The sequence below is a fragment of the Oryctolagus cuniculus genome, chromosome 13 (genome assembly GCF_964237555.1).
Source record: "Oryctolagus cuniculus chromosome 13, mOryCun1.1, whole genome shotgun sequence".
Classification (NCBI taxonomy): domain Eukaryota; kingdom Metazoa; phylum Chordata; class Mammalia; order Lagomorpha; family Leporidae; genus Oryctolagus; species Oryctolagus cuniculus.
Genome location: NC_091444.1, coordinates 19,622,357 through 19,648,214, shown reverse-complemented (window position 1 = coordinate 19,648,214; position 25,858 = coordinate 19,622,357). Strand labels below are relative to the sequence as shown.

Sequence of the window (25,858 nt, the reverse complement as noted above, 5' to 3'; positions counted from 1 at the left end):
TGGGCCGTCTTCCGCTGCTGTCCCAGGCTCATTAGCAGGGAGTTTGATCCGAAGTGGAGCAGCGGGGACTCGAGGTGGTGCCCATTTGGGACCCGGCGTCGCAGGCGGCTGTTTAACCTGTGCGCCACGAGGCCAGCAGCCAGCGTGCGTCAGCAGGAGCCGTCCCTGCAGTGTCGCTGTGCAGAGCCAAGGGCACAGATCTGGGAACCTGGGCTGCCATAGGTGGTCCACATTCCCCCAGCCTGGAGCCCTTACTTCCTCATTGCAAAAGGAGGAGTTGGAGGCAGTGTCCTTTCCCCAGGGAGCTCCGACTGTCCTCTCCTACACTGCCCACCCAGTGCGGCAGCTCCCGGGGCTATACTTAAACTCATCACAGTTCAATAAGACGCCACCCTGCCAGCGACCACTGCTTGGACAGCACAGGCATTCGCATCATCACAGAAGCTGGGCCAGGTAGAGCTGGGTTCTGGACAGGTTGAGAGGTGGGGGGAGGGTACAGGGTAGAATGGGAACGAGTGAGGGGGAACCAGCCACCGAGGCCTCGGTATGGCAAAGAGGGCTGGCGGCCGGCAGAGTCCTTGACTTCCCCTCCCCAGGGCCAGCGAGGGCCGGCCCACCTCCAACGCCTGGTGCCAACAGAGCACCTGCTTGCTACCCTCCAGTTAGGGTTTAGCGATTCTTCAGCGACCAAAGCTCAGCCTTGCTCAAGGCCCTGGCACGCTCGGAGGCCTGCTGGCCAACAGTGCACTCTGCTGGACCGGCACACGCACCCAATGCCATGACCCGGGGCCCCTCTCCATGGAAGAAGCACGCGCGTGCGTGCGTGCGTGCGCGCGCGCGCGTGTGTGTGTGTGTGTGTGTGGAGGGGGTGGGGCCGCCTGGGGACCCCCTGCTGGGAACAGCCTTTGCGATGACCACTCCGGTAGCGCCAGCCCTCCGAGGTCCAGGGCCAGGGAGCACCGAGCAGGCACCCAGAAGGGCGCGCCCCGGCACATGTCTTGGGAACAGCCGGCCTCCATGCTCCAGGACCAGGTTGGGGGCGCAGGCAGAGCTTGCAGTGGGGGGAGCGCGCCCCCGGCCGCCTGGGCGGGCCCTGAGGGGGCGGGGCCTCCTCGGGCTCCGCCCCTCACGTCACGGCCTCCGTGGGGCGCCGCCCGCCCCGCGCTCCAGGTAGCGGCGGCCGCGGCTGCCCGCGGGGGCCGGCGGCGCTCCCCGGCGGGGCGGGCGGGGGGCGTTCCCGAGGCCGGCGCCCGTGATGTCACGGTCGCGGCGGGCCGCGGCGTCCCCGGGCCGGCGGTCGGAGCGGGCGGCGGGCGCCTGAGTCATGGACTTCCCCTGGCCCCTCCTCTCCCGCCGCCCCTCCCTCTCCGGGCCCCCCCGCCGGGGCTAGGGCGGGCGCGGCGCTCGGGCCCAGGGGGTGGGGCTGCCGGGCATGGCTGCGCCCCCGTCGGCTCCTCTGCCGTGCTCGCCTTTTTACCTGCGGGGGCAGGCGCCGGGCCCGCGCTGCCCATGGGGCATGGAGGAGAAGGCGGCGGCCGGCGCGGGCTGCGCGGAGCCGCCGGGCCCCCAGAGGGCCGCCGCCGTCCCGTGCTTCGGCATCTGCGTGGACCAGGACGACATCCTGCCCGGCGCCCTGCGCCTCATCCAGGAGCTGCGGCCGCACTGGGAGCCCGAGCAAGTTCGGACCAAGGTAGCCGAGCGGGTCGGAACCGGGCCCGAGCCCGGGCCCTGCGGGGCCGCCTGTGCGTGCATCCTTCCGGGTGCGGGTCCCAGGGGTACGCGGCGGCGGCGCAGGGGAGGTGGGGAGGCGGGTGTGTGCGTGTTGGTGCCTGTATTTGCAAAGCTGGGCTCACACCCCTCGCGTCCCGCACACCCAACCCCGGCTCCCGCGCGCAGGGCCACCTGCCCGCTGTCAGCACGCGGCGCGCCCGCTCCACGCCCTGTCGCCGCGGGCTGGTGCCCCTCGCTGCCCAACCCACTCTGAAACGCGAGCAGGCAGGAACTTTTAAAGAACCACCCCCCCACCGCGCGCCGCCGCCGCCCCAGACACACAGGCAGGCACGCATCGCTGGGAGGGGGAGTGAAGATGTGGGGAGGGGGGGGTCCCAGGCCTCTCCACAGGGCGCCTTCCCCATCCCCAGCTGGGCACCCGTTCTCCAAGATCCCACTGAGGAGCCCGGGGCTGGCGCCCAGCTGATCTGCCTTCTCTAAAGAGAAGAAAGAGCGACACCTGCCCACCCACCCCTGCCCTGTGCTGGCTGCCTGAGGAAGTGGCTGAGTGGGGGCTTGCAGCTTGGGCTGGCGTAGGAGGGGCTCCAAGCCTTGCCTGGTGGGAAGGCAAAGTTCTGGGGAGGTCCTGGACCCCTCCTGGGGAGTAAAGGCCCTGTGTGGGTGAGACTCACTGGCCTGAGTCATAGCAGGTGCCAGCCCCTCCCTTCACTAGGCCTCAGTTTGCTGCCACCCCCCCCTCGCCCCCAGGTTCCATTCAGCTGCGCTCCAAGGCCTCCTAAAGCAGGTGGCTCCTTCCTCCTTATCACTCTGGCTGGAGGAGCCAGTGCCCCCAGCCCAGAGGTCTTCTGGTGTGGAGCTGGGCGGTCCCGGGGACCTCCGACCCCTGGAGTCCTGGGATACGGGCACCTCAGTGGCCCCCCTCGGGCCTCCACCGCGGGACGGGGCGAGAGACGCAGCAGAGAGCGGCGTGCCTGGGTGGCAGTGGGAAGCGCTGGTCAGGAGGTGCTGTTCTGAACAACTCCTCGCCCTCCTCTGCCACGCTGTGGTCCACAGCAGTTTATTCTCAGGGCCAGGATGGAGGAAAAGGAGGGGGAGAGGGCCCCTGTGCACTGCCCCTCTTCCCAGGTAGATTCCTCCCGTGCCAGGTCCCGTGCAGACCCGGGGCAGCCAGTGCGCCTGCATCGAGCCCAGTGCTGAGTTTTCCAGGGCAGAGGGACTGGGGGCTCTGTGTGGCGCTCCTCCTCCTAGCGAGCCCCTCCTGCTGGAGCTGGGGAGCCCCACCCATCCACGCACTGCCCCCTACCCCCACCCCAGCGCTTCACCGATGGCATCACCAACAAGCTGGTGGCCTGCTACGTGGAGGAGGATATGCGGGACTGCGTGCTGGTCCGGGTGTACGGGGAGCGCACGGAGCTGCTGGTGGACCGGGAGAATGAGGTCCGGAACTTCCAGCTGCTGCGAGCACACGGCTGCGCCCCCAAGCTCTACTGCACCTTCCAGAACGGGCTGTGCTACGAGTACATGCAAGGCGTGGCGCTGGGGCCCGAGCACATCCGGGAGCCCCGGCTCTTCAGGTGAGGAACGGTGCCGGGGTCCGCTTTCCCGGCTGTAGCGAGTGGCCCTTGGAGCAGCTTCGTGGCGAGATCGGCGGGGTGCAGGGGAAGTGTGTGTGTGTTGATGGACTTTGCAGGGAGAGACGGTAACTTTCTGTCGCTCTTCAGCAGCGTCCCCTGGGAGGAGAGGGAGCATGTTGGTGAATGTGGGGCTGCCTCCTGGCCCTAGGTAGGCCTCAAACCTCTGCCCACCCCAGGTCTGGCCTGGAAACATCTCAGAGCCTGGGAGGTGTAATCCGAGCCAAGTCCCCGGGGAACCCAGGGTTTCCTGTCTCTCCTCACCTCCTGCCAAGAGCTCAGGTGTGCAGGGAAAATGGGCCCCATTCGGGCTGAGTGTGGTTTTACCAGCCCGGGGAGATGTGGGCCCTCCCGCTGGTCTTTACTGCTCCTGGCCTCCCTGACAAGGTGGGAAGCCGGGCTTGGGGAGTGGCCCTGGCCTCCTCACAGAGGAGTGATGCCTGGACACGCAGGGCCCAGCCACTGGACTTCACCTTCAAGCCCTGTGGACGCCACCGTGTGCTTGGCGTGGGCCAGGGCAGGCAAGCCAGGCAGTGGCCTCCCCCTCCCCGACAGGGCTGACCCACATGGAGGGCAATCTGACTGGCAGGCCCGGTCTAAATCCTGCACTGCGGCCAGCCGCTGGGGTCTGTGTGGGATCCCTGGATTCTGCCCTGTGCAGTCTGAGGGGGAGAAGTGAAGCCCACCTGGGGTGGATCAGGAAGCTCCTTTGCCCGCTCACCTGCCACCCAGCTAATTCTAAGTTGGTGCACCTGGCCCTCCAGGACTTACAAGGAGGGAGTCTTGGAGGCCCCGCGTCCCCGTGCTGCCGAGCGCGGCCTCAGGTACTGGCTTTGAGGAGAGTGTTACAGCTGGGGGCGGGGAGGCTGCAGTGAGAAGCAGATACACCTGTGCGAGGGTCCACTCCGGCTGGGGGTAGGGAGGCTGCAGATACACCTGTGCGAGGTGAGCAGCTCCAGATGTGCCAGGTCTGGGGTGTGAGGTCAGGGACCCCTTCCTGGCTTCTCCCAGCTCCCTGTCTTGTGCAAATAAGCTTAAACCTTGGCAGGTCCTACCACTCCCAGCCTCCCTCCCCTCTGAATCCCTTGTTGTCACTCATCCTCCTGTGGAAACAATTACCATTGTCAGGAAGATTGACGATGGATTTGGGTTTGATAAGAACAACTTGGCATTTGGGAGAGAGCCAGAAATTGGGCGAGGTATAGGAGGCAGGCCCTTCCCCGATGGGCTGGATCCGGATCCCTGAGGGCAGGTGACAGCCTCAGGGAGCCCCCCACATTCCCCCAACCCACCCGCCAGCTTCAGCCTGCTGTCTTCGCAGCATAAAACTGCTGAGTGTTGAGGTTACTTTCATTGCTATTCCAGACAACAGTCCTATTGATATTCAAGGAAACGCTCTGTTCATGCTCTGGTCGGATCTTCCTTTGGGAAGGAAAGGGAGGGCCTGGGTCTCCAGGTCTGATTCTCTGCCTTGCCCAAACCCTGGCCGGCTCCTTCCTGCCTCCAGGCTGCAGCCCCTGAGAGTGTGGCTCCCCCTCTCCCCTCCACCCTTTAGGAGGTGGGAGCCTTAGTGCAGCTTCCAAAGGAGCCCAAGACTGCCCGGAGGTCCCTGTGGGGGCCTGGCCTGCCCCTCCCCAGTGGCTGGGTAAGGGGATGAGGGGCTGCCTGGAACTGCCCCGGGAACAGATTTCCACCAGCCAGTGTCTTTGTTGTCTCTCCTGGTGGTGATGATGGGAGCAACAGGCAGAGGCAGCCAGGAAGCCTGAATGTTGGAGGCCTGGCAGACAGCGGGGGTGGGGCTGCACAGGGCTGGGGTCCTTATCAAGGTCCTCCCCCTCTGACCGGTCAGTCCTCTGTCCACCCCCGCCCTCTCCCAGCAACCTTCCCGGCCGCCCACTCCTCCTCTCCCGGGACCTTGGATAAGGTCCACTGGAGAACTTGAAAATAGAACGCTGGCTTGTTTTGCGTCCTTGGCACCCAGCCGCCAGCATCAACTCCCTGTGGCTGAGGAAGGGGCTGCCCCCGGCCAGCCTGTTTTCCCTCCCCACCTTGGCCAGGCTGATAAGAGGCGGTGTGTGTCTTCCCTGCCTGCCATCCCCACCCCCTATCCCTCCATGCAAAGTGGCCTGTGCTCACTCCCCTCCGAGGATGGGGCAGAGTCCAGGGGGCAGGGAGGGCACCACCCCCGTTCCCGGGTGCCCCCTGTGCCATCGACCTGTGGCCCACTGCCTGCAGCTCTGCGCTGCTCCCTGAAGCGGGCCCAGCTCTGGGACTGGAGGGCAGCTGGAGGCCCAAGGTCTTGTTTCACTTGCATGCCTTCTGCAGAGCCCTGCCACTGTGCAGCCACGACCACGCTTGGTCCTCTGGCGGGGGCCCCTCTCTGGCCAGGAGGGGAGGGCCTGCCGGCCGGCACTGATACACTCCACTCCTGTTCTCTGCCCTAGGTTAATCGCCTTAGAAATGGCCAAGATTCACACGATCCACACCAACGGCAGCCTGCCCAAGCCTACCCTCTGGCACAAGATGCACAATTATTTCACACTTGTGAGGAACGAGATCAACCCCAGGTACAGAGGTCTGGGAGGGTCCCAGGCTGCCACCATGCGGTCCCACCCCTGCCCATTCTCTGCAGCCCTCCCATCCCGGAAGCGGTGGGCACAGGTCCAGGCGGGGGCTGGGCAGTTCTCCCCCACCCCGCCCCTTCAGTCCCTCTCCCAGAACCGCTGGCCCCCAGCCGAGCTGGGCCAGTGACCGAGCCCTGGGAACGTAGACCTTGCGCTGTTTCTCTTGAGTCTGACTGTGGCGGGGACTTCTGCCTAATGCTAAGGCTCCGAGAGGGAGCTTAGCCCGCGTCACGGGGCCGGGCACGGCTCCTGTTTCTCAGGCCAGTGCTCAGTGATCTCGCACCTCTTGAACAGAGAAGGGCCGGGACCCCTGGGAGTGGGGTGGGACTGAGGGCAGTCAGGGGAGCGCTCGCTCTCTCCAGCCGGCAAGCCCTGGGGACGGCAAGGTTCCTGCTCCCTGCCTGGACCGCCTCCCCCATCTTCCTGTGCCTCTGGAACTTGTCCTCCAACCCGGCTCAAAGCTACAGCTTGCTTTCCTTCATGGCCCTTTCCGGGGGAGCGGGCACCCCCATCCCAACACAGCCTTACCCCACAGGAGACGGGTTCCCTGAGCTTTTCCGTGAATCCCTGGCCAGCCTGCAGAGGCCTGACTCCTCCTGAGTGCTAAGGAAAGGGCAGATGGAGGCATGCGGGAGGGCTGGTGTTGTCCTGTAAGAGACGGTAGCAAGGCTCTGACCTCTGCACCCCACGGGCGTTGAACGCTCCCTTCAAAAGCACATGTAAACAAGTGTAATTGGCATGATGTATATATATATATATATATATATATATATATATATATATGGGGACAGTGTGATGTTTCAGTACATGCATGCAACGTGGGATCATCAGACCAGGGAGATGGCGAGCCCCTCGCTTGAAACGCTGGTCATTGCTTCAGCTTGGAACCCTTCCGAATCCTCTCTGCTAAGCTGCTTTGATGAACTCTGGGTAATTTGAGCACCAGCTTTGTTGTAAATGTTCACGGGGTAGCGTGCAGAAGAGGCCTGGGGAGCGGTCTCTCCCTGCGGCCCCCTCGCACGCATGTGTGACTTTAACCCCTCCTGCTTCACATTTGCCAAGCACTGCTTTGGGACTGTTTGTGCAGATGGCCCATGCCTGCCCCCTTTGTGACCATGCTCAGACTCTCCGTGTCACCTGGTATCTCTGGGACAAGGGGTGAATCCTCCCTTAGGGCTTGCATGGCACAGGGGAAGCAGGACCTCATTGCAGTCCCAGGCAGGGGATGGACCTGCCAAGGTCACGGTCAGGGGCACCTCGAGCCTAGAGTCCTGGCCTCCTGGTGCTCAGGCAGGATCCCGGCAATGGTGCTGCCGCCGCCAGCCCTTGGGGAGGGGGCCCTGGGGAAGAGCGGCCCAGCTCCCTTTGCTCTTGCCACACCTTTGACCTTGGGAAAGTCGAGATTTGGTTGTTCTTTGAGCAGGACAGCGAGGAGCAGTCGCTCAGGCTGGGCAGGAGAAAGCCGCAGAGCTGCAGCCGTGGCCTCGTGACCCTGACTTAGTCCCTGCTGTCGCAGACAGGGATTGTCGGGGATTTAAAGCAATTCCCAAAAAAAGAAAGCGAACTTGACGTTGGCCCTTCCTTCAAGAAGCATAGGTGCCACCTGGGTCACCAGGACATGTCCGTGCATGGCCGGGAAAGGAGGCAGGGTGTGTGCTGGGTGCTGTGCACGGTGAGATGGGAAAGTGCTCCTGGCCAGGGCCTGCTGTGGGCGGGTGCTCAGGGGGCCTGGGAGGGAGCTGTGGGTGAGTGGGAGCTCCATCGTGAGGGGCCTTCGCTGCCAGGCCAAGGAGCCGAGACTGAACGGAGTGGGGGTGGGAGAGGCTCGAAGATGCTTGAGCCGGGGCCTGGTTTAGGGAGAAGCCGCTCTCGCGGTCGGGGACGGTTTTGGCTGGGCAATCAGCAGCAGCAGGTGGAGCTGAGGTGGGCAGACCAGCTGTTGTCATAATTGGGCCAGATGACCTAGGACTAGGGTTCCCAAACTGAGCCTGAGATTCCCCTGGGGCACCTGCAGATGCCCAGGCCAGCCCTGGAGACTGATGGGTGGGGATTTGAGTTTTGATGGGCTCCCCAGGGAACTGAGGGGTGGAGCGATGTGTTGGGGACCTGTGGAAATAGATTCGGCAGCCTTGATGTTGGGCTGGCCGTGCAGGTGCCCAGGGTGGCTGGGAGGGCTGGTGTGTGACTGGGCGGGTGGGAGGGCGGAGGCGCTGGGCCAGGAAGCTGGGACATTTAGTGTCTCGCAGGGAGAAGGGCATTTTGCCCTGCCCAGACCCTGACCTCTGTCCCTTCACCAGGAGGACCCCCGAGGCTGCCCTGGGGAGGCCGAGGCCATGGCCCCTTGCCACCTCCTGCTGTCTGTGGGATGCAGCTGTGGCCCCGGGCTGGCTATGTTTTAAGTGCCCTGAGACGGAAGGCCTGGATCATCTCACAGTGACCATCTCCGTGGCCTTGGGGTGGGCAGCGCAGGGTCAGACAGAGGTCAGGGCTGAGCAGCGCAGGCGTCTGGGGTGTCAAGGCTGTGGTTTCTGGCCAGGCCTGGGCAAACCAGAGGAAGCCTCCCAATTCTTATCTCTCGGTATTTCAGGCCAAGAGGGAAGAGATGGTGAAAGAAAGGTAGCTTCCTGGGGAGTCAAGGCTGGGAGAGGTGACGGGTGGCCCTCTGGGTGCAGATAAACTCCCAGAGGGGAGGGAGGGCGTGGCCTGGACGCAGGGAGGAGGAGCCTCAGGGGGCCCAGGGCCCAGGAGCCTCAGGGGGCCCAGGAGCCTCAAGGAGACTTGGTGCTGTGTTGGGTTCTTGGAAAGGCCCAGGATTCCGCTGTTCAGGTGGCAGGGAGGGAGCCCCTCCCCTCCCCTCCCCTCCCCTCCCCTCCCCTCCGTTTCCCTATCTGGGACCAGGTGACCTAAGACCCCATGAACTAGGGCCTACTCTAAGCCCCAGGAGCCTGCCCACTCTGCCCTGTCCAGAGGGGGCTGTGGGGATGCCCTGGTGGCTGAACTCTACCCGAAGGCCGTCATGTGGGCAGGTGGAGAGGGCGGCCTCCCACTGGCCATCCTGTGTGTGCTCCCCTGTCCTGGACAAGCCACACAAACAGGAGACGCGCGAGTAGGGCACCAGCCCCGCCCCTCTCCCGCCGCTGCTTCTGGGCCTATGAGGGTCCTGCGCGCTGTTTGGCTTTCTCGGTGTACACAGCGGTGTGCATCCTCAGGCCAAAGTGCAGGGCCCACAAGCACAACATGCCCTCGTCGGCGTCCACGTGCCTCTGATGACCTTGGATGGCCCAGCCACTCATTAGTCATGGGTTGAACAGAAGCGGCTGCTGTGTGCGTGGGGTGGGGTGTGGGCAGGAGGAGAGGGGGCCTCCGTGCCCCTTCGTCTCTGCCGTCAGTTTGCCCACGCACAGTCTGGCCGGGACCCGGGGCAGTGACTAGGGAGCAGCAGAGCACCTGCTGGTGGCCCGGAAGTCCTCTGTGTCCGTGTGGGCCCAGGTGGTCCATGTGTGGGGTGAGAGGTCTTGTTCCCCTCCATGGGACAAGCTCACCCTGGAGAGTGACCCCTTCCCCAGGCCTGCTGGCCGCATCTCCCTGCTGCTCCTGTCAGCCTTTTTCTCTCTCGGGGTGGAGTCATTCGGTCTGGACGCTCGTTCTCCCCTCCACTGCCCTTTCCTTACCTTCTCGTCCCTTCTACAGGGTGACAGGGATGTCATTTGGACAACAGCCTTGCCTTTTAAAACAGAAAGTTGTATTGGGATAGAGAAAGAGCTCCTGTCCTCTGGTTCACTTCCCAGAGGTCCACGGGGGCCAAAGCCAGGGGCCAGGAACTTAACCCAACTACTTGAGCCACCACCTGCTGCTTCCCAGGGCGTGTGTTGCAGAAAGATGGAATCAGTAGTAGAAGTAGGACTTGAACCTGGGCACTTCGGTATGGGAGGCAGGCGTCCCAGGCAGCATCTTTACCTGGAGGCTGAACACCTGCCCCTGGATGGTGACTTTCAGGCTCGGCCAGCTGCCTTCATGGCCGGGTTTTAATCCGCTTCTTGGCACAACTGCAGGAGTCAGGACAGGAAGCCGTAGTGCCACTTGAGAGAGTCCGATAGGTTGGCCACCTGCCCGAGGTCCCCCCGCGGTGATGGGCTGTAGCGGTCGTGCACCTGCCAGTCCGTCGCCAGCCCTCCCCACACTGGCCGCCTTCTTGCCGCTGCCTAGCCTCTCTGCAGGTGTCCCTAAGGTGGAGGTGCTGGAGTGGGAGCTGGCCTGGCTGAAGGAGCACCTGTCCCAGCTGGACTCCCCGGTGGTGTTTTGTCACAACGACCTGCTCTGCAAGAACATCATCTATGACAGCGCCAAAGGTACGGCTCCTCCAGCCCTGCCCGGGGGCGGCGGGCTGCAGGGGCCCCTCCGCAGGCTGGCGCTTGGACAGCAGAGGGAGACCTGGGTGTAGGCCGTAAGTTAATGTGTGGGAGAGAGAAAACAAGAAATCCCCACTTAGGAAAATCTATCCAAGAAAGAACCCCAAATCCTGGTTTGTGGAGGTCCAGGTTAGGCACCCACGCCATTCCTTGGGGCGAGTGCGTGGGCTGCCCGGAGCTGCTGCTCTTGGTGACAGCGTCGCCCCCGAGGGGCACGGCTGAGCTGTAGGATCCACAGGACACCAGCTCTGGGGCCTTCTTTGGATACCGGACTCCAAGGATATTCAAGTTCCTTGCATAAAATGGCAAAGTCTCTGCATTAACCCATGCACAGCTCCCATGCACAGTCTTTCTCAAAGTTATTTGAGAAAGATTTTTTTTTTTTAAATCTGCTGGTTCACTCCCCAAATGCCAGCAACAGCTGGGACCGGGCCAGGCTGAAGCCAGGTGCCATCAGGTCAGTCTGGGTCTCCCTTGTGGGTGGCAGGGACCCAAGTACTTGAGCCGTCACCTGCTGCCTCAGAGTGAGTACAGGAAGCTGGAATCAGGCATGGAGGCAGGACTCAAAGCCAGGCACTCCAGGATGGGACGTGGGTGTCCCAAGCAGCTTTTTTCCCAAAGATACCTTTTATTTAATGAGTACAGATTTCCTAAGTACCACTTTAGGAATAGAGTGATTCTTCCCCCCATACCTACCTTCCCACCCCTTCTCCTCCCTCTCCCATTCCCAGTCCCATTATCCATTTAGATTCATTTTCTTTTATTTAAATATTTATTTATCTGAAAGAGTTACACAGAGAAGGAGAAGCAAAAAGAGGGCTTTTCCATGAGCTGGTTCACTCCCCAGTTGGCCGCAACGGCCAGAGCTGCACCCATCTGAAGCCAGGAGCTTCCTCCTGGTCTCCCACGCAGGTGCAGGAGCCCAAGCACTTGGGCCATCTCTGCTTTCCCAGGCCATAGCAGAGAGCTGGATCAGAAGTGAGGTAGCGGGACTCGAACCAGCACTCATATGGGATGCTAGCACTCAGGCGGCGGCCTTACCTGCTACCCCACGGCACCGGCCCCAAGATTCATTTTCAATTAACTTTATACACAGAAGACCAACTCTGTACTGAGTAGAGTTCAGCAATTTGTGCACGCGCGCGCACACACACACACACACACACTAGTTTTACAGTTAACTCTCATAGTACAACTCATGGAGGACAGAGCTCTTGCGTGGGGACTTAGTGCAGTGACTCCTGTTGTTAATTCAACAATTAACACTCATGAAGTCAGTGACCACCCAAGGCTCTTGACATGAGCTGCCGAGGCTGTAGAAGCCTTTTGAGTCCACAAACTGTCAGTATTTAGACAAGGCCATAAGCAAAGTGGAAGTTCTCTCCTCCCTTCTGGCCACTTCTTTCCACTGGGGTCTCGCCCACCGAGGTCCTTCCTGCAGGACCAAGCAGTGTCTTAACCACTGTGTCAAGGGCCGGTCCCCTCCGTTTACTTAGATCGTGTCTAGAGACTGCGGTGTGGAGAGCCGGCACGGTGTTCCGTGTCTGCGCATGCTCACACAGATGCAGTGTGACTCCAGGGCTGTGGGACCCTTGAATGCACAAGGCCGCCTGTCCTGAGCTTTGGTTCTCGTCCATGGCCATGCTGAGGACAGGTGTCTCCGGGGTTGGGATGTGGTCTGGCTGTGAGAGAGGGGTGGCGGGTGCTGGGGAAAAGACAGATGGACAGAGAGAAGGGAGTGGCTTAGAAGGAGTGGGTGGAGCAACCAAGGGTGTGTTTCAGAGGTGCTGGGACCAACCCCGTTGCCTGTCTTGTACCTCTCAGGTCACGTCCGGTTCATCGACTACGAGTATGCCGGCTACAACTACCAAGCCTTTGACATTGGCAACCATTTCAATGAGTTTGCAGGTGAGAAGGTGCTACTGTTGCACCTGTGTCCAAGGCACGCCTCTAAGGAGGAGGGGCTGGGTCTCGGGGGAGGACCAGGGTGGAGGCTACGACCCACAGACGCAGAGCTGACCTCTGTGAGCCCCACTGGGGGCCTGACACAAGAAAAGCACACCATCTATAGGATGCCCGAGGGTACTCAGCTCGGCATGTACTTTTAAAAAAAAAAAAAAAAAGAATTTATTTGAAAGAGTTAGACACAGCTACCATCCCCTGGTTCACTCTCCAAATGGCCACAACGGCCTGGGACGGGGCCGAGCTGGGAGCCAGGAACTCCGTCCGGAGTCTCCCAAGTGGGTGCAGGGGCCTAAGCACCTGGGCCATCCTCGCTGCTTTCCCAGGTGCATTAGCAGGGAGCTGGATCCGAAGCAGAGCAGCCAGAGCTGAAACCATGTGGGATGCTAGTGGTGTTGTGGGTAGTGGTCTGAACCCCTGTGCCACGGTGCTGGCCCCCCAGCTTATAAATGTAAAAAGACCCTTTCTCCGGACAGACGCTGCCTGTGCCAGCAAGGCCAGCGTGGCACAGGATGACCGCCTTGGCAAGCTCCTTATCCATGAGGGCCCTGCCTGCAGCTAGGACGTGGGTCAGGCTCCAAGCAGCCACTTGCATGGAGGCCTGAGGACAGCCCCGAGGCAGTCGTTCAGCGTGTGCTGTGCACCTTCGCTCCCACGTCCCAGTCCTAGCTGTGTGAGCCCTGGGCAGGCTGCCTCGCTCTGCGCCTCTAAAATGCACATGGTAGCGGTAGCTACTCGGGAGCACAGACACGAGGCAGACACGCAGGGGCGGCACACTGAGCGCTGGTCCTGGTAGGCAGGGGTGCTTTCCTGCAGTGCCTGAGGAGCGGGAACCGAGGGGGCTGGCACAGGCAGGTGAGCCCTGGGGGCGGGCCTGGTCTGCACCAGTGAACCATGGGGAAGCATTGGCAGGGTTCTCTGGCCTGCCCGCCTGCTCAGGACGAGCTGGAACCAGGTAATAGGCCAGGGATGGGGTCGCTGGACATGGGCTGGGGCTGTCCCCAAGCTGGTGAGGCGGGATGCCCAGCCCCCGTGGCTTAGGGCAGGTGAGGCATGCCCAGGCCAGCCACAGCCGCTCCTGAGCCTAATCCGGGCCAACCGTGTCCCTTCTGGAACCGCAGGTGAGCGAGTCCATGCAGCTCTGATGGTGTCCTTGGGGATGGCTCCCCTCGGGGGCAGCTGCCAGCTGCGCTGGGAAACCCGAGGCATGATGGGGCCCAGGCCAGGGTGCTCACCCCCAGGTCCACTGGCCTTTCCCAAAAGGGCTAATTCCCAGGCATTTTAAGTCCTTGCCTGCTGTACTGGGCAAAGTACAGCTGGAAGCCCGCCAGGGGGCAGCCCACGTCCGACTCCCAGGTGGAGAGCAGAGGTGGGAGGGAGGGCAGATTTAGGAGCTGGAGGGGTAGAGCAGAGAAGGGCGGTGCGCACTGGCAGGAGACAACTCCAGCCAAGTGGCCGTGTGACCCTGGGCTAATCCTTCGCTCTTGGCCTTAGTTTCTCCATCTACAAGGGGGAAAGAAGAGGGAGGAAGCGGGCTCGGGGACGGTGGCCCAGTCCTGGGCCTGACGGTTTTGTTTTTAAGGTTTATTTGATTCTATTTGAAAGGCAGAGTTGGGGGAGAGAGAGGTGTTCCATCCACTGGTTCATTCCCCTAAATGGTTTCAACGGCCAAGGCTGAGCCAGGCAGGAGCCAGGGGCTTCATCCGGGTCTCCTACACGGGTGCAGGGGCCCAAGCACTTGGGCCATCCTCTGCTGCTTTCCCAGGCGCACCAGCAGGGAGCTGGGTCTGAAGTGGAGCAGCTGGGACTTGAACCAGTGCCCATGTGGGGATGCCAGAGCTGCAGAGAGCAGCCTCGCCTGCTGCACCACAGCACTGCTGGGGCCCCACCCCCACCCCCACCCCCACCCCCACCCCAAGTAACCGTCTTTCAGCAGCAGCTCTGTGGCCAGGGCGCGGTGGGCGGGCAGGGCTCAGCTGAGTGCCCACGGGGCCAATCGGGATCACCAGGCGGCTTGGCCGGGGACAGTGTTGTCTGGGCAGTGTTGTTAAGCTGGGTCCTAGAAGCAGACAGGGTGAGGGTGTGCGGGGGCGCTGTCCGTGGGGTGCCTGATGCACTCAGGTCAGTGCCCTGCCTTCCTCAGCCCCCCAGCAGCTGTGCCCCCCACCCCAGCTGAGTACACGCCCAGGGCACCCTCCTGGTTGCAGCCACATGGGTGGAAGGCGATGGGTAGGCGTTTCACAGGGTGAAGGGAGACCCCAAGGGTGGGGGGCCTGTGTCCCTGCAACACTCCGCCCTGCTCCCCGGCAGGTGTGAACGAGGTGGATTACTGCCGGTACCCGGCCCGCGAGACCCAGCTGCAGTGGCTGCACTACTACCTGCAGGCGCAGAAGGACTCGGCCGTGACCCCCAGGGAGGTGGAGCGGCTCTATGTGCAAGTCAACAAGTTTGCCCTGGTGAGGGGAGGGGGAGGTGGCAGGGGGAGGGGCTTGGGGGGTGAAGAGCCGGCCTCCCGTGTGTGTCCCTCCCACCCCAATGCCTGGTCCTTGCTCCCGCCCTGGGAGAGAGATATTCTCTCTTCTAGAAAAATTCAAGGGTACTTCAAAATGTTCATGGAAAAGAAAATTAAAAGATGAGTTTCATGCAAACATTTTTGAAATCCTGCATGTAAAATCCATGCATGCAAAATCTGTCTTAGGAAAAAACATTTTTAAAAAATTACATTTATTTGAAAGGCAGAGAAAGAGGTCAAGCTTCCATTCGCTGGTTCACTCCCCAAATGTCCACAACAGCCAGGACCAGGTCAGGTCAAAGCCAGGAGCCCAGAGCCCAGCCGGGTCTCTCCCGTGGGTGTCGGGGACCCCAGCACTTGCGGCATCTCCTGCTGCCTTAAGGGGTGCACGCTGGCGGGAAGCTGGAGTGCAGTGGGGTGCCTGACGCGGCATTTGCGGTGTCCCGAGCGGGGTCTCAACCACAGTGCCAAGTGCCTGCCCCCTTACATGTACATTTCAAACTTTTCTTGCACTAAACTTCCTAATGCCACTTTCCTGTAAACTTTAAAAAAAAAAAGTATTTATTTGAAAGTCAGAGTTACACAGAGAAGGAGAGTCAGAGAGAGAGAGAGAGAGAGGTCTTCCACCTGCTGGTTCACTCCTCAGTTGGCTGCAGCAGCCGGAGCTGAGCCCATCCAAAGCCAGAAGCCTCTTCGGGTCTCCCACGTGGGTGCATGACTCAAGTGGGCCATCTTCCACTGCTTTCCCAGGCCATAGCAGAGAGCTGGATTGGAAGTAGGGCAGCCGGGACTCGAACTGGTGCGCATATGGGATGCCGGCACTGCAGGTCACTTTACCCACTACACCACAGCACCGGCCCCTCCTATAAACTCCTTTAAGGACCCTTGCATGGATGCCAGCTCCTGTTGTGGCAATCCCCTCATCTAGATAAGTTCTTCCCACTGTCTGACCTAAGCCATTCCTACTGCAGTTAAGTTCATCTTTTCCCCCATGGCCTTTGGAGGAGCAGCAGTTCCCCTCTCCTCTGCAGAGGGGCTCTCTCCCTGCCCTCTCCTCGCCCCTGCGCTGTCAGCTCTTGGTTCTGAGTTACAGCTCCTCCACGGATGGTGCTGCAGGCCAGGTCCCGCTGGCGTGCGTGTGGGGCATCGCTAGCCAGCGTAATGTCAGCCACACGGCCGCCCCAGGGCAAGCATGGTGGGGTGGGAGACCCCCACCTGGGCACCACTGCTGTGTGCCCCTGAACACATCAACTATAGGGGCAGCGCAACTTGATTCTCGGTTAACGCCCACACTCGGGGCTCCCTGTGCTCAGATCTACAGTCAATTTCCACCCCAGCTGGTGTTCATAAGAGAGGAGGGGTGGGAGAAGCCAGCAAGGGCTCCTTCAGGAGTCCCAGGTCCCCAGTGCCCACTGGGGCCCAGGGCACCGCGGCCCCCCACTCTGCTGTCCCCCTGGCAGCTCGTCTCCCGGCTGCTGGGCCTGCGCTCTGGCTCGGCGATTCACCTCTGCCTTGAGTTCTCCTTGGCTGGGAGGTGGCCAGGGCTGTGCAGGCTGGGGGCACCACCCTGCTGCCCACGCCGTGGAGGGGCGAGCGCTGGGACCGGGGCTGACCCAGTCCTGCTTGCCTCTCCCTAGTAAGACAGCGCAGGCCCCAAGAGCTGCCCGGTGCATCGGCCTCGGTGCCTACATCCCTGCAGCTCTGTAGGGTGCACAGCAGTCAGGATGCTGCCAGCCGACCCGCTCTGGTCTCTCTGCAGGCATCTCACTTCTTCTGGGCTCTCTGGGCCCTCATCCAGAACCAGTACTCCACCATCGACTTCGACTTCCTCAGGTGGGTGCAGGGCCCAGCCGGCAGGGAGGGTGGGGGCAAGGAAGAGCTTGAGGCCAAGGCCAGCCAAACAGAAGGCGCAGGGCCCATCCCTTGCCCACAGGGCAGAAGTGCTGCCCCTGGGAGATCCCAGCTCCCCACCCTGTGGCCGTGCTCTGGTCCCCAGCACGTGGCAGTGGGTGGAAGTGTTGGCTTTCGTCCATGGCTTAAGAGCGCATTCCCCGACAGAGAGAGCAGGGCCCACTTCCTGCGGTGCCTCGCTCTGCTTAGCGCCTGCTCTGCTGCCCATCCTGGCAGTCAGACCCAACCCCTGCTCCCGTGGCTCCTGGGGACCCGCCGGGAACACACGCAGACTGTACTTGGCTTGGAGCTCAGGGTCGGGCATCCGTCCTTCCTCCCTCCTGGTGCGGTCCCCATCACCCTCCTGCTCCCTGCACCTGAAAGGGACGGTGACAACCCTTCCAGGCACGCGCGCCTGGCAGGTGGCTAACAGCAGGCCGAGAGCAGCAAGCACAGGCCAGGACGTGGGCTTTCGGAGTCCCGTGTGCTGCCGATGGACTGCTCAAGGGTGCAGCCCCCGGATGACTTCAAAAGCTCACGAGGAAAAAAAGCAGTTTAGTTTGATGCAAATGTTTTGTAATTGTGCATTTTTTTCCCATCATAGGCATTTTCCATGGCCTTCTAGAATAGAAGCCCCTCATATGCGTGGCTCAGTCCTTTGTAGCAATATAAACGCCTCATTTCCCCACGAACTTTCACTTTCCTATCGAGGTACCCGGGTATGGTGGTTCCTCAAAGACCTAAAACTTGAATTTCTGAATGGCCCAGGGGTCCTGCAGCTGGGGGTCCCTCCAGCAGGCTGAAGGCAGGGTCTTGGAACAGCGGACCCCCAAGTTCGTAGGCAGAACCCAGGTGAATGAATGAACCATGTGGTACCTACAGGTGATCGAATACCATTTAGCTTTAACAGGGAAGCTAGTCCTGTCCCCTGAGGACATTTTGGCAGAGAGGGTTTGATTGCACTAACACAGAGGTAACCCCAGGAGTCAAAGTCATAGACACCCAGTAGAACAGGGTGGGGGTGGGGGGTGGGCGGGGGCTGTGGCTGAATGAGTGTAGGGTTTCAGTTTCACAAAGTGGAAAAGTTCCGGGGCTTCATTGCACAACACCAGGAATACGCTAGGGAGAGGACTGTTCCAGTCTAAGAAAAAGCTCCAGCTGAGAACTTCTAAACAGGACAGCCTGATACAGCCCGAGAGCCAGCCAAGAGCCGTGGCCGTCCCTGCAGGGCCCTGCCGGCTCCCCTGCCGTGCCCAGCTCTGCCCTCCTCTCCTGCAGGTACGCAGTGATCCGATTCAACCAGTACTTCAAGGTGAAGCCTCAAGTCTCGGCCTTGGAGATGCCAAAGTGACCAGCCTCGCCCGTCTGCCTGGCCAGCTTTGCTCCCCGGGCCCCACCCCTGGACAAGGTGGGAGAGGGGACGGGGTGGGGGGGTCTGGGGAGAAGGCTCTGTCCCTGCCGCCAGCCCCCAGTGGCTGCTACTGAAGACCTCATTCTCCTGTTGGGAGGGGCGGACAGGACCCAGCCCCCCCTCACCAGGCACAGGAGGAAGTGCCTGCAGCCAGCCGGGGCCAGACCGACCCAGCACCCCGGGGAAGCACACCCGTCCGTCCCAGCCCTCTCTGGAACCTGGGCTGCCTTAGACGCATCTGCCCCTGCCTGGCCTGGGGCCAGGGCGCCTTACTACCTCCAGTGCCCCAGCCTCCAGCCTGTCTCCCCTTGCATGGCCCACACCAGCATCAGCCAGCTCTGTCCGATGGGGGCGGGGGCCAGAACCGGGCAGCCCCCTTCTCTGAGGCCCTCAGCTCCAGTCCACCCCCTCCCCACACCCCAGCCCAAGGAACCATGCCCCTCCCCCCGCAGGTCCCTGCTGGGGGCAGGGAGGGTGTGGTGACCAGTGCCCACGCCAGCTGCCTCCTGCCCGAGGACCTGTCGTCCTCCCCTGGGGGCAGGCTCTGATGGTGCCCCACGGCCCCTGGCGCTCACCAGCCTCCACCTCCAGTCCTCACAGCTCCTGGGGTGCCCTCCGGGCTGTGGCCTATAAAGTGATTCATTTGTAAATTATGGTGGTTTCTGCATTAAAATGCTCATTTCTGGACTGACTGTCCATGTGGCAGAGGCAAGGGTTTGACTTGGGGGGTGTGGTGGGAGGGGGGGGGAGGGGAGTGGAGGGGTGGGACAGGGTAAGGCCCATACCGTGCCCAGCCCCCTCCTGTCTCTGCTGCACCCCCTCCCCCTGAGCTGCCCAGGTCTCCTCCCCACACTGCACCTGGCATGGCTGTTTCCCAACTGCTGTGCCTCTGACCTTGCTGCACCCCCACAGAGCTGCTCAGAGAGGAGCCCGGCTCCCTTTGGCAAACCATGGTGAGGAGCCCGGAAGCCCCTGACCGCAGTGCGCAGCCTTCCTAGCCCCTAGGGTGGGGACGGGGGCTGCTCTGATGGCAGGCTGCAGGGCCCTCTGGAGCCCCGCGGTCACTTTCTCAGAAGGCCAGAAAGCATGACCCTCCCCAGAGCGTGCCCAGTGGACTCTGGCTGTTTGGTTTTGGCCTGTGTTAAGCGCCAGGGTGTCATGGCAACCACGGGAGCCGGCACCAGCAGCTGGGGCCTCCAAGGTCACGGTGATCCAGTGTAGCCTGCCCCTCTGGAAGGGAGGGAGAGATGTGCACAGGGCAGAGGGTAGGCAGGTGGCCCCGAGGGGCTGTCTGTGGGGTCAGGTGGCCGTGGACCTGCCCACCCTGGCTGGGGCCTGAATGGAGCCACCTCTGGAGCCCAGGACGGGAGGAGCAGCTGTGAAGTCAGCTTCCTTTCCAGCCTCCTGGGGCTTGGCATTGTCACAGCCTTGGAGGCCAGTGTCGCAGTGGTGAGCAGAGTGCGCCGGACAGGGCCTTCAGGCCCCCTGCAGTCCTCAGGGGAGGGGCCAGGCACGCAGCCCCAGAGTCCCCCTCCCTCCCTCCCGCCACCACTCCCATACTCCAGCCTCAGCACCAGGCCTGGAGTCCCAGTGCCATCACAGGCCCTTGCTGGCCCCTCTGCAGGAGCTCTGGCCACAGGACCCTGGCCCAAGATATGACCCTCGGCCTCTGTGGAGCAGCACTGCGGAGGCAGACAGCAGGCTCCCGCCTAGCCTTCCCGTTAAGAGCTGGGACATTCTGTCTCTGTCTGGCCTCCCCTGGGCCGGGAGGGGTGGAGCCAGGGTGTCAGCAACAGGAAGGCGTTTGGAGAGCTGAAATGAGCGATTCCTGGGGGTGACCACCAGGGGGCAGGCGTGGCCAACCAGGCTCCAGTGCTGTTTCCAGCCGCAGGGGGAGGGTAGGAGACAGGAGGACCAAGGCTCTGTGCCTGGGCTGGGAGTACCCCCGCCCCCGTTTCCCCAGGTCAAAGAGTAGGGCTCCGACTCCTGGGGAGTCTTGACTCACGTGGCAGCCCCCTCCATGGTGAGTGTGGCTCCTACGGACGGCTGTGGGGTTTGTCCCCTCTGTCCTCTCTGGGCGACTGTCCCTCTAAGTATGGAAACTCATTCTCCAAAGAGTACCCAGGAGCCCCTTATGTACGAGTGGGGGGGTGTCTAGGAGCCCTGCTCTGGGATGGGGCCCACAGCTTTCATTATTCTCAGAGAGGATGGGAGCCAGGGTTAGGGTCAGTGAGGCCCAGAGGAGAGGCCTGACCCTCATGCTCCACCCCACTTCTAACTACCGCCTGCGGGCTCCATGCGGCCACCCTGCACCCCAGTCAAGGGCCAGGGTCCGAAACGGTCATCTTTATTCTGCCATCAGAAAACAGAAGTCTCCGTGCTGGTTAAGTTACTCATCTTATTAACAAAATAAAGCACTATCTATGTTTACAGTCATAGAAAAGAAACAGCCTGGATGGCAGCGGGGGCGGGGCAGGCACAGACTCCACCCCTTCCCCCTCCCCAAGCTGGGGCTGTCCACATCTTTGGAGTTAGGTGCCAGTGGGTTTTGATTCAGATCAGGGAGGGGTAGCAGGAGCCCAGGGTGAGAGAGGACGAAGCCCACCCTTCTGAGAATGGGGACCCCCACTCCGTGCCCACAAGGGGGCAGTGGAGACCAGCTGCCCTGCAGCCCCTGGCCACGGCCTCTGGGGGGCACCAGGAATCCTCTCAGCCCCGCTCCTGGGACTCAGGTTGGGACCAGGGGCTGGGCCACCGTCCCTGCTGTGCAGAGCTAAAAATGGTTCCATGGGAACTGGCCGGCAGAGCCAGGGAGGGAATGTCAGGGAGGCTGAGGGGCAGGGGTCCCCCAGGGACAGAGCGACAAGGACACACACAGGAACACGGGACCTGAGACACAGAGACCGACAAGGAGGTAGCCGTTTGGGACAAAGAGGAGCACGGAGCCAGGCAGCTGCGAGAGTCCCCTGGGAACCCCGCGGCCGCTCCACTGTGGACACTCAATAAATACCTTGCGCAATGAAGGGACCGATGTGCACACACAGGGACAGCCAGGGGCAGGGCGGGGTCAGGCGGTGGAGGAGCCAGTGTTGGGCCAGCCAGGACAGGAGTGGAAGCAAAGCAGTGACCTCGGGGGGCTGGGGGTGTAGCTACCACACCCCCAGGTAGGCAGAGCCGCAGGAGACGAAATCATCCAGTGCCCGCTGGCCAGGGGCTCAGCCCACTCGGCCCATCTGCACCTGGCAGGCCCCGCCCACCCAGGCCAGAGGTGTGGTGGGGGAAGGGTCTCCCTCACGAATTTATCTACAAACGCACAGCTCCGCCCGTGCCCCAGGCACATCCAAGGCCAAGTACCAACTCAGTCCGGGTCGGCCGGCTGTGCCAGGGGGCGGGGTCAGTCCGTGAGCACCACCAGCTCCGAGTCACTCTTGTCGCCCTCGGAGTCGTCGTCCTCGCTGTACCTGCACACCTCGCCGTCGGCCGCTGAGTGCCGCTCGTCCGCCGCCTCGCCCTCCTCCCGGAGGCTGCAGGTGTTCACGATGACTGGCATGTTGGGGTCCAGGCTCGGGGGCACGTAGTGCTCCACCAGCGACTGTGCCAGGGGCATCCCCGCCGCCCGGGGGTACAGGACGTCCGAGGAGCTCAGCTGCACCTGGCCGGCCTGCGGACTGAGGGGCGGGGAAGAGGCGTGGTCACAGCACACAGCCCCGCCCCTCAGGGGCGGGCCCTCCTACCGACCCCACCCCCCTCCTGACTCCAGGACTCACACACCCAGTGTCCTGCTCTGCTTCCCGATGGCCAGATTCAGCTACGGCCCCGAAGACAGCTCTGCACACCCAGGCCCAGGGGTGCATGCAACAGAGAGTATTCTCGGAGGACTGCACATGAATCTGATTTTTAGAAAGTGTATATTTTAAATGCCCTGGAGACCTCTGTTTAAAGGAAGCCACTGGGGTGCGTGCTGTGGTCCTGCTAGGAATCCTGCATGATGAGTAGCCTGGTCCTTAGTCCCCCTGCAGGTGGGATCTACAGGCCCGTGCCCCGGCTCACGCACCCTCGGCCACCATCGCCCCCGGAGTCGCACACGCACACGGCACTCCCGAGGCACGCACGCACGCGGGGCGGGGCCTGCTCACGGGATCACGTAGCTCTGGCGGGCGTCCTGGCGCCGGGTCCGCATCAGGGCCTTGTACTCGCCCACGCGCAGCCGCTTGCCCTCCACGATGCACGTGCGCTTGGGCCGCGGCTTGTACTTGTAGTCGGGGTACTTCTCCAGGTGCTGCCGGCTCAGCCGCGCCTGTTCCTCGTAGTAGGGCTGCTTCTCCTGGTTGCTCATGGACTTCCAGCGGGAGCCTGGCCCAGCCGCGGAGACAGGCAGGCAGGCAGGCGGTCAGGGCTGGGCACTGAGGCCCCCTGCCAGCCCCCTGCAGGCCCCAAGGACAGCCTGGGCCCCGGGAGGGGTCCACAAGGTACTACTGGGGCGTGGCCCCGCGTGTGTGGGTCTGAGGGCCGGGCGGACCAATGAAGGCAGCTTAGGGCTCGGCAGCTGCCCACATCCCAAACCACCCAGCGGCTTCCCAGAGGCCTCTGGGCTGCCTCATTTGCATTAACAAAATAGCAGCCACCCCAGGCCCCCAGCAACCCAGTCGGGGTCCCCGCCCAGAACACCTGCTGTCTCAGTGGACGCTGGAGGAGCCCAGTCTTGAAACAACTGCCCTGGTCTATGTCTGTCCCGTCTCCCTCCCTCCGAGGTCTCCAGGCTGGGATTTAGAAACCTCTCCACCGAGGGCCCAGGAATACCAGCTTCCCCTGTCCCCTGCCAGGGCCAGCTCTGAGGGTGCGGGTAGGCGCGATGGTTAGGGAGAGACCAGGGCCACGCACATCCTCTCTTTGAGTTCTCAAGAACAGATGCTCTGCAGTGCTGCAAGACCCCAGAACCCAGCTGCCCCCACATCCCCGACTCCTGCATCCCCATCACACCCCCCTGGGGACCCCCGTGGCATGGAGGAGCCTCAGGCAAGCCCCAAGCAGAGCCGGCCGGCCCCCGCAGCAGGGCCCTGCCGGCTCTCACCGAGGATCTTGCTGATGCTGGAGTTGTGCATGTCCGGAAAAGCTTGCAGGATCTTCCTGCGCTCGTCCTTGGCCCACACCATGAAGGCGTTCATGGGCCTCTTGATGTGGCTGCTGTTCCGGGACTCCGGGAAGGGGCGGGAGCCTGGGAACAGAGATCGAGGGGTGGGGCTGAGTCCTCCAGCAGAGGTGCGCCCTGCTTGACCACTAGGAGGCGCTGAGGAGGCTCCCATAGCCGCCAGCCCCGGACGAGGGTGTGCAGGAAACCAGAGGCAAATTATCAACACAGACCCTGGAGAGACCCTGGGCCCCTCGGAGGGGAGGGGGAGGCCCGGCCGCCTCAGAGGAGCAAGTGAGGCCCACGGGCCAGTGCAGGCAGAGTGCGGGGGACACGCGGGAGCCCTCACCATCCACGTCGCAGCTCAGCATGGCTTCCTCCAGGGGGTGCACACAGCTCTCCTCCAGCCGCTCCTTGGCTGGGGACGAGTCCAGGTTGATGAGGTCCTGGAGTCGACAGGGGCAAAGAATACAGCGGCCCCTCGGCGCCACCCTGGCCCTCTCCCCAAAGTCCACGTCGTCCACCCCTGGCCACACCCACTCCTGCCCAAGGGGACGGGGGAGCACAGCCCCGTACCTTACGGAAGGGGGCGCTGGGGGCACTTTCCAAGGCCCCGCCGTGGCTGTGCAGCAGCTGCCGGGCGTCTTGGATGGCTTTGGTGACCGCATCCCCCTCACCGAGGAAGCCTGGGGGGGGGGGGGGTCAGGGTGCTGAGGGGGCGCTCAGGTTGAGCCCACACTCGCCTCCCCTCGCCACGCCTCTAGTCAGCATCTCTGGGAGATGTAGCACTGTGCCTGCGGGGTGGCGCGCACACACCTGTGGGCTAGAAACCGTTTGCGACCCCTGGCCCTGTGCCACCAGCAGCCTGCATCCCTGCCGCTGACGCCGGCACAGTCCAGCCCCTTGTTCTATTAACCTGGACGCCAGAGCCGGGAAGGAGGGCACCAAGGAGTGTTCCCGGGCCCTGGAAGGAGGTGGGTGGAAAAAGGGTGTTGGTAGAAGCTTACCGAGAGGCAGGCTCGGGGGGCTGGCCTGCAGGTCGCGGGTGGGGGCCCCGTGGCTGGGCGGGCGGGGGCCACAGCTGCTCATCTTTAGGCTGGGGGAGCTGGAGGCGCTGGACAGCTCGGGGGCCTTGGGCTTGGCTGTGAGGTTCAGGGGCTGGGAGGGCTCCTGAGGTTAGGAGATGGGAGAGGAGGGGACAGCCAGGTGAGACAGGCACACCCAGACCAGACGAGCAGCCACGAGAGGTACAGACAGAGCAGGCTTGCCAGCCGGCAGTACCTGCAGGGGGAGGTGGGCGGCCACAGCCCCGGGCCTCTTCACTGCAGGGGCGGGTGGGCTGTGCAGCAGCTGCAGCGGGTACTCCACTGTGGAGAAAAGCCCCGGATGAGCACACCACAGCGGAGGCCGCTGGACAGGGCCCTGGCCCTGGAGGCGGGCAGAGGCTCGGTCGGAGCCGCCCAGCCTGCCACTGCCCCTGCCTTTTCCACCCCAAATCCTGGCTGCACCTGCTTCCCCACGCTCCTGCCCTTCCTGGCCCACTCTGAACTGCCGAGGATTTGTTAGGCCTACTGTGTGCGTGGCATCTCCTGCACGTACTCACGGTGTGTGGCAGAGATGAGGCTGTCGCTGTTGAATCATCTCGTGGTGCAGGTAAGGAAACTAAGACCTCAGACGGCAACGGGCTGCCCAAGGAGCCAGTAAACAACAGCAACGGGATTTGAACCCGGGTCCTCCAGACTCCACAGCCCATCCTTCCTCTCTGCCTAGCCCACCTCACCCTCCACCAGCCCAGTGTCCAGGAGTTGACAGTTCAGGTGGTGAGATAAGCCTGGGGACACACCAGCACCTGCATGGCAGGTGGCCCCGAGGGCGGTATGCCTGGGGACTTTGCTCAGCTAGGGTGCCTGGGGCAGGCTTCCCGGAGGAGGGGGCCTGCAGGCTAGGTGGCTTCAGAGAGGTGGAGAGGAGGGAGCATGATGAGCGAGAGAGTGGGAGGCGGGGCCAAGACGGGCAAGGTCAGCTCCAAGGCTTGTGAGCCACGGAGGGCGGGACTCAGAGCAGCTGGGGGGCAGCCTGCAGCCCCGCCGCCAACAAGCTTACCTCCCGGCACCTGTTCCAGAAGGCACTCTGTGGCCCTCCCCAGCCAGGGCGAGGCCCCATCCTCCACCTCCCTCCAGGCCCCAGGCGCCACCACTGCCCCCCCCCCCCCATCTACCTGGTAAACCTCCTTCCTCACGGCTGCCTGCCGGGGCCTGCTCTCACAGGGCAAACACAGTTTTGCTTCCCACAGACTTGGGGGCCCTGCTCCAGAGGAGCAGCCCCTCCCGTCTCACCCACACCTGATTTCAGGGACCCTGAGATAGGACTCGCTCAGACTTGGGGAGGGAGGGAGCGTAGGTGTCCGGCACAGCCAACAGGGTGCCTGCAGCCCGTACCCGAGCGCCCAGGTTTGGGACCTGGCTCTGATCCTGACCAGCTTCCTGCTAATGCACACCCTGGGAGGTGCAGGTGATGGCTCAAGCGCTTGGGCCCCGGGGAGACCCGGACTGGGTCTGGG

At 62.7% G+C, this 25,858-nt stretch overlaps 2 protein-coding genes across 6 annotated transcripts in view; one reads left to right on the top strand and one right to left on the bottom strand.

Annotated features, from left to right (window-relative positions):
- Window positions 1-1,214: 1,214 nt before the first annotated feature.
- Window positions 1,215-18,857, top strand: ETNK2 (ethanolamine kinase 2). The gene is made up of 8 exons (XM_051821159.2): window positions 1,215-1,690; window positions 3,046-3,305; window positions 5,807-5,929; window positions 10,193-10,335; window positions 12,220-12,303; window positions 14,668-14,813; window positions 16,629-16,702; window positions 18,038-18,857. The coding sequence occupies exons 1-8, from the start codon at window positions 1,433-1,435 to the stop codon at window positions 18,108-18,110; spliced, it is 1,161 nt and encodes a 386-aa protein (XP_051677119.1). The 5' UTR covers window positions 1,215-1,432; the 3' UTR covers window positions 18,111-18,857.
- A 1,644-nt stretch (window positions 18,858-20,501) lies between these two features.
- Window positions 20,502-25,858, bottom strand: part of SOX13 (SRY-box transcription factor 13) — a 41,844-nt gene continuing 36,487 nt past the window's right edge. For 4 of the 5 annotated variants that reach the window (XM_051821157.2, XM_008268545.4, XM_051821158.2 and 1 more), the window contains 7 exons: window positions 24,580-24,665; window positions 24,306-24,468; window positions 23,875-23,984; window positions 23,648-23,744; window positions 23,242-23,385; window positions 22,307-22,523; window positions 20,502-21,838 (listed from right to left, as the gene is read on the bottom strand). In XM_051821157.2, the coding sequence (XP_051677117.1) occupies window positions 21,565-21,838; window positions 22,307-22,523; window positions 23,242-23,385; window positions 23,648-23,744; window positions 23,875-23,984; window positions 24,306-24,468; window positions 24,580-24,665 (1,091 nt within the window). In that variant the 3' untranslated portion in view covers window positions 20,502-21,564. Of the gene's footprint in view, window positions 21,839-21,941; window positions 22,061-22,306; window positions 22,524-23,241; window positions 23,386-23,647; window positions 23,745-23,874; window positions 23,985-24,305; window positions 24,469-24,579; window positions 24,666-25,858 lie in introns of all 5 variants that reach the window. The other variant, XM_008268547.4, reaches the window with a different exon arrangement.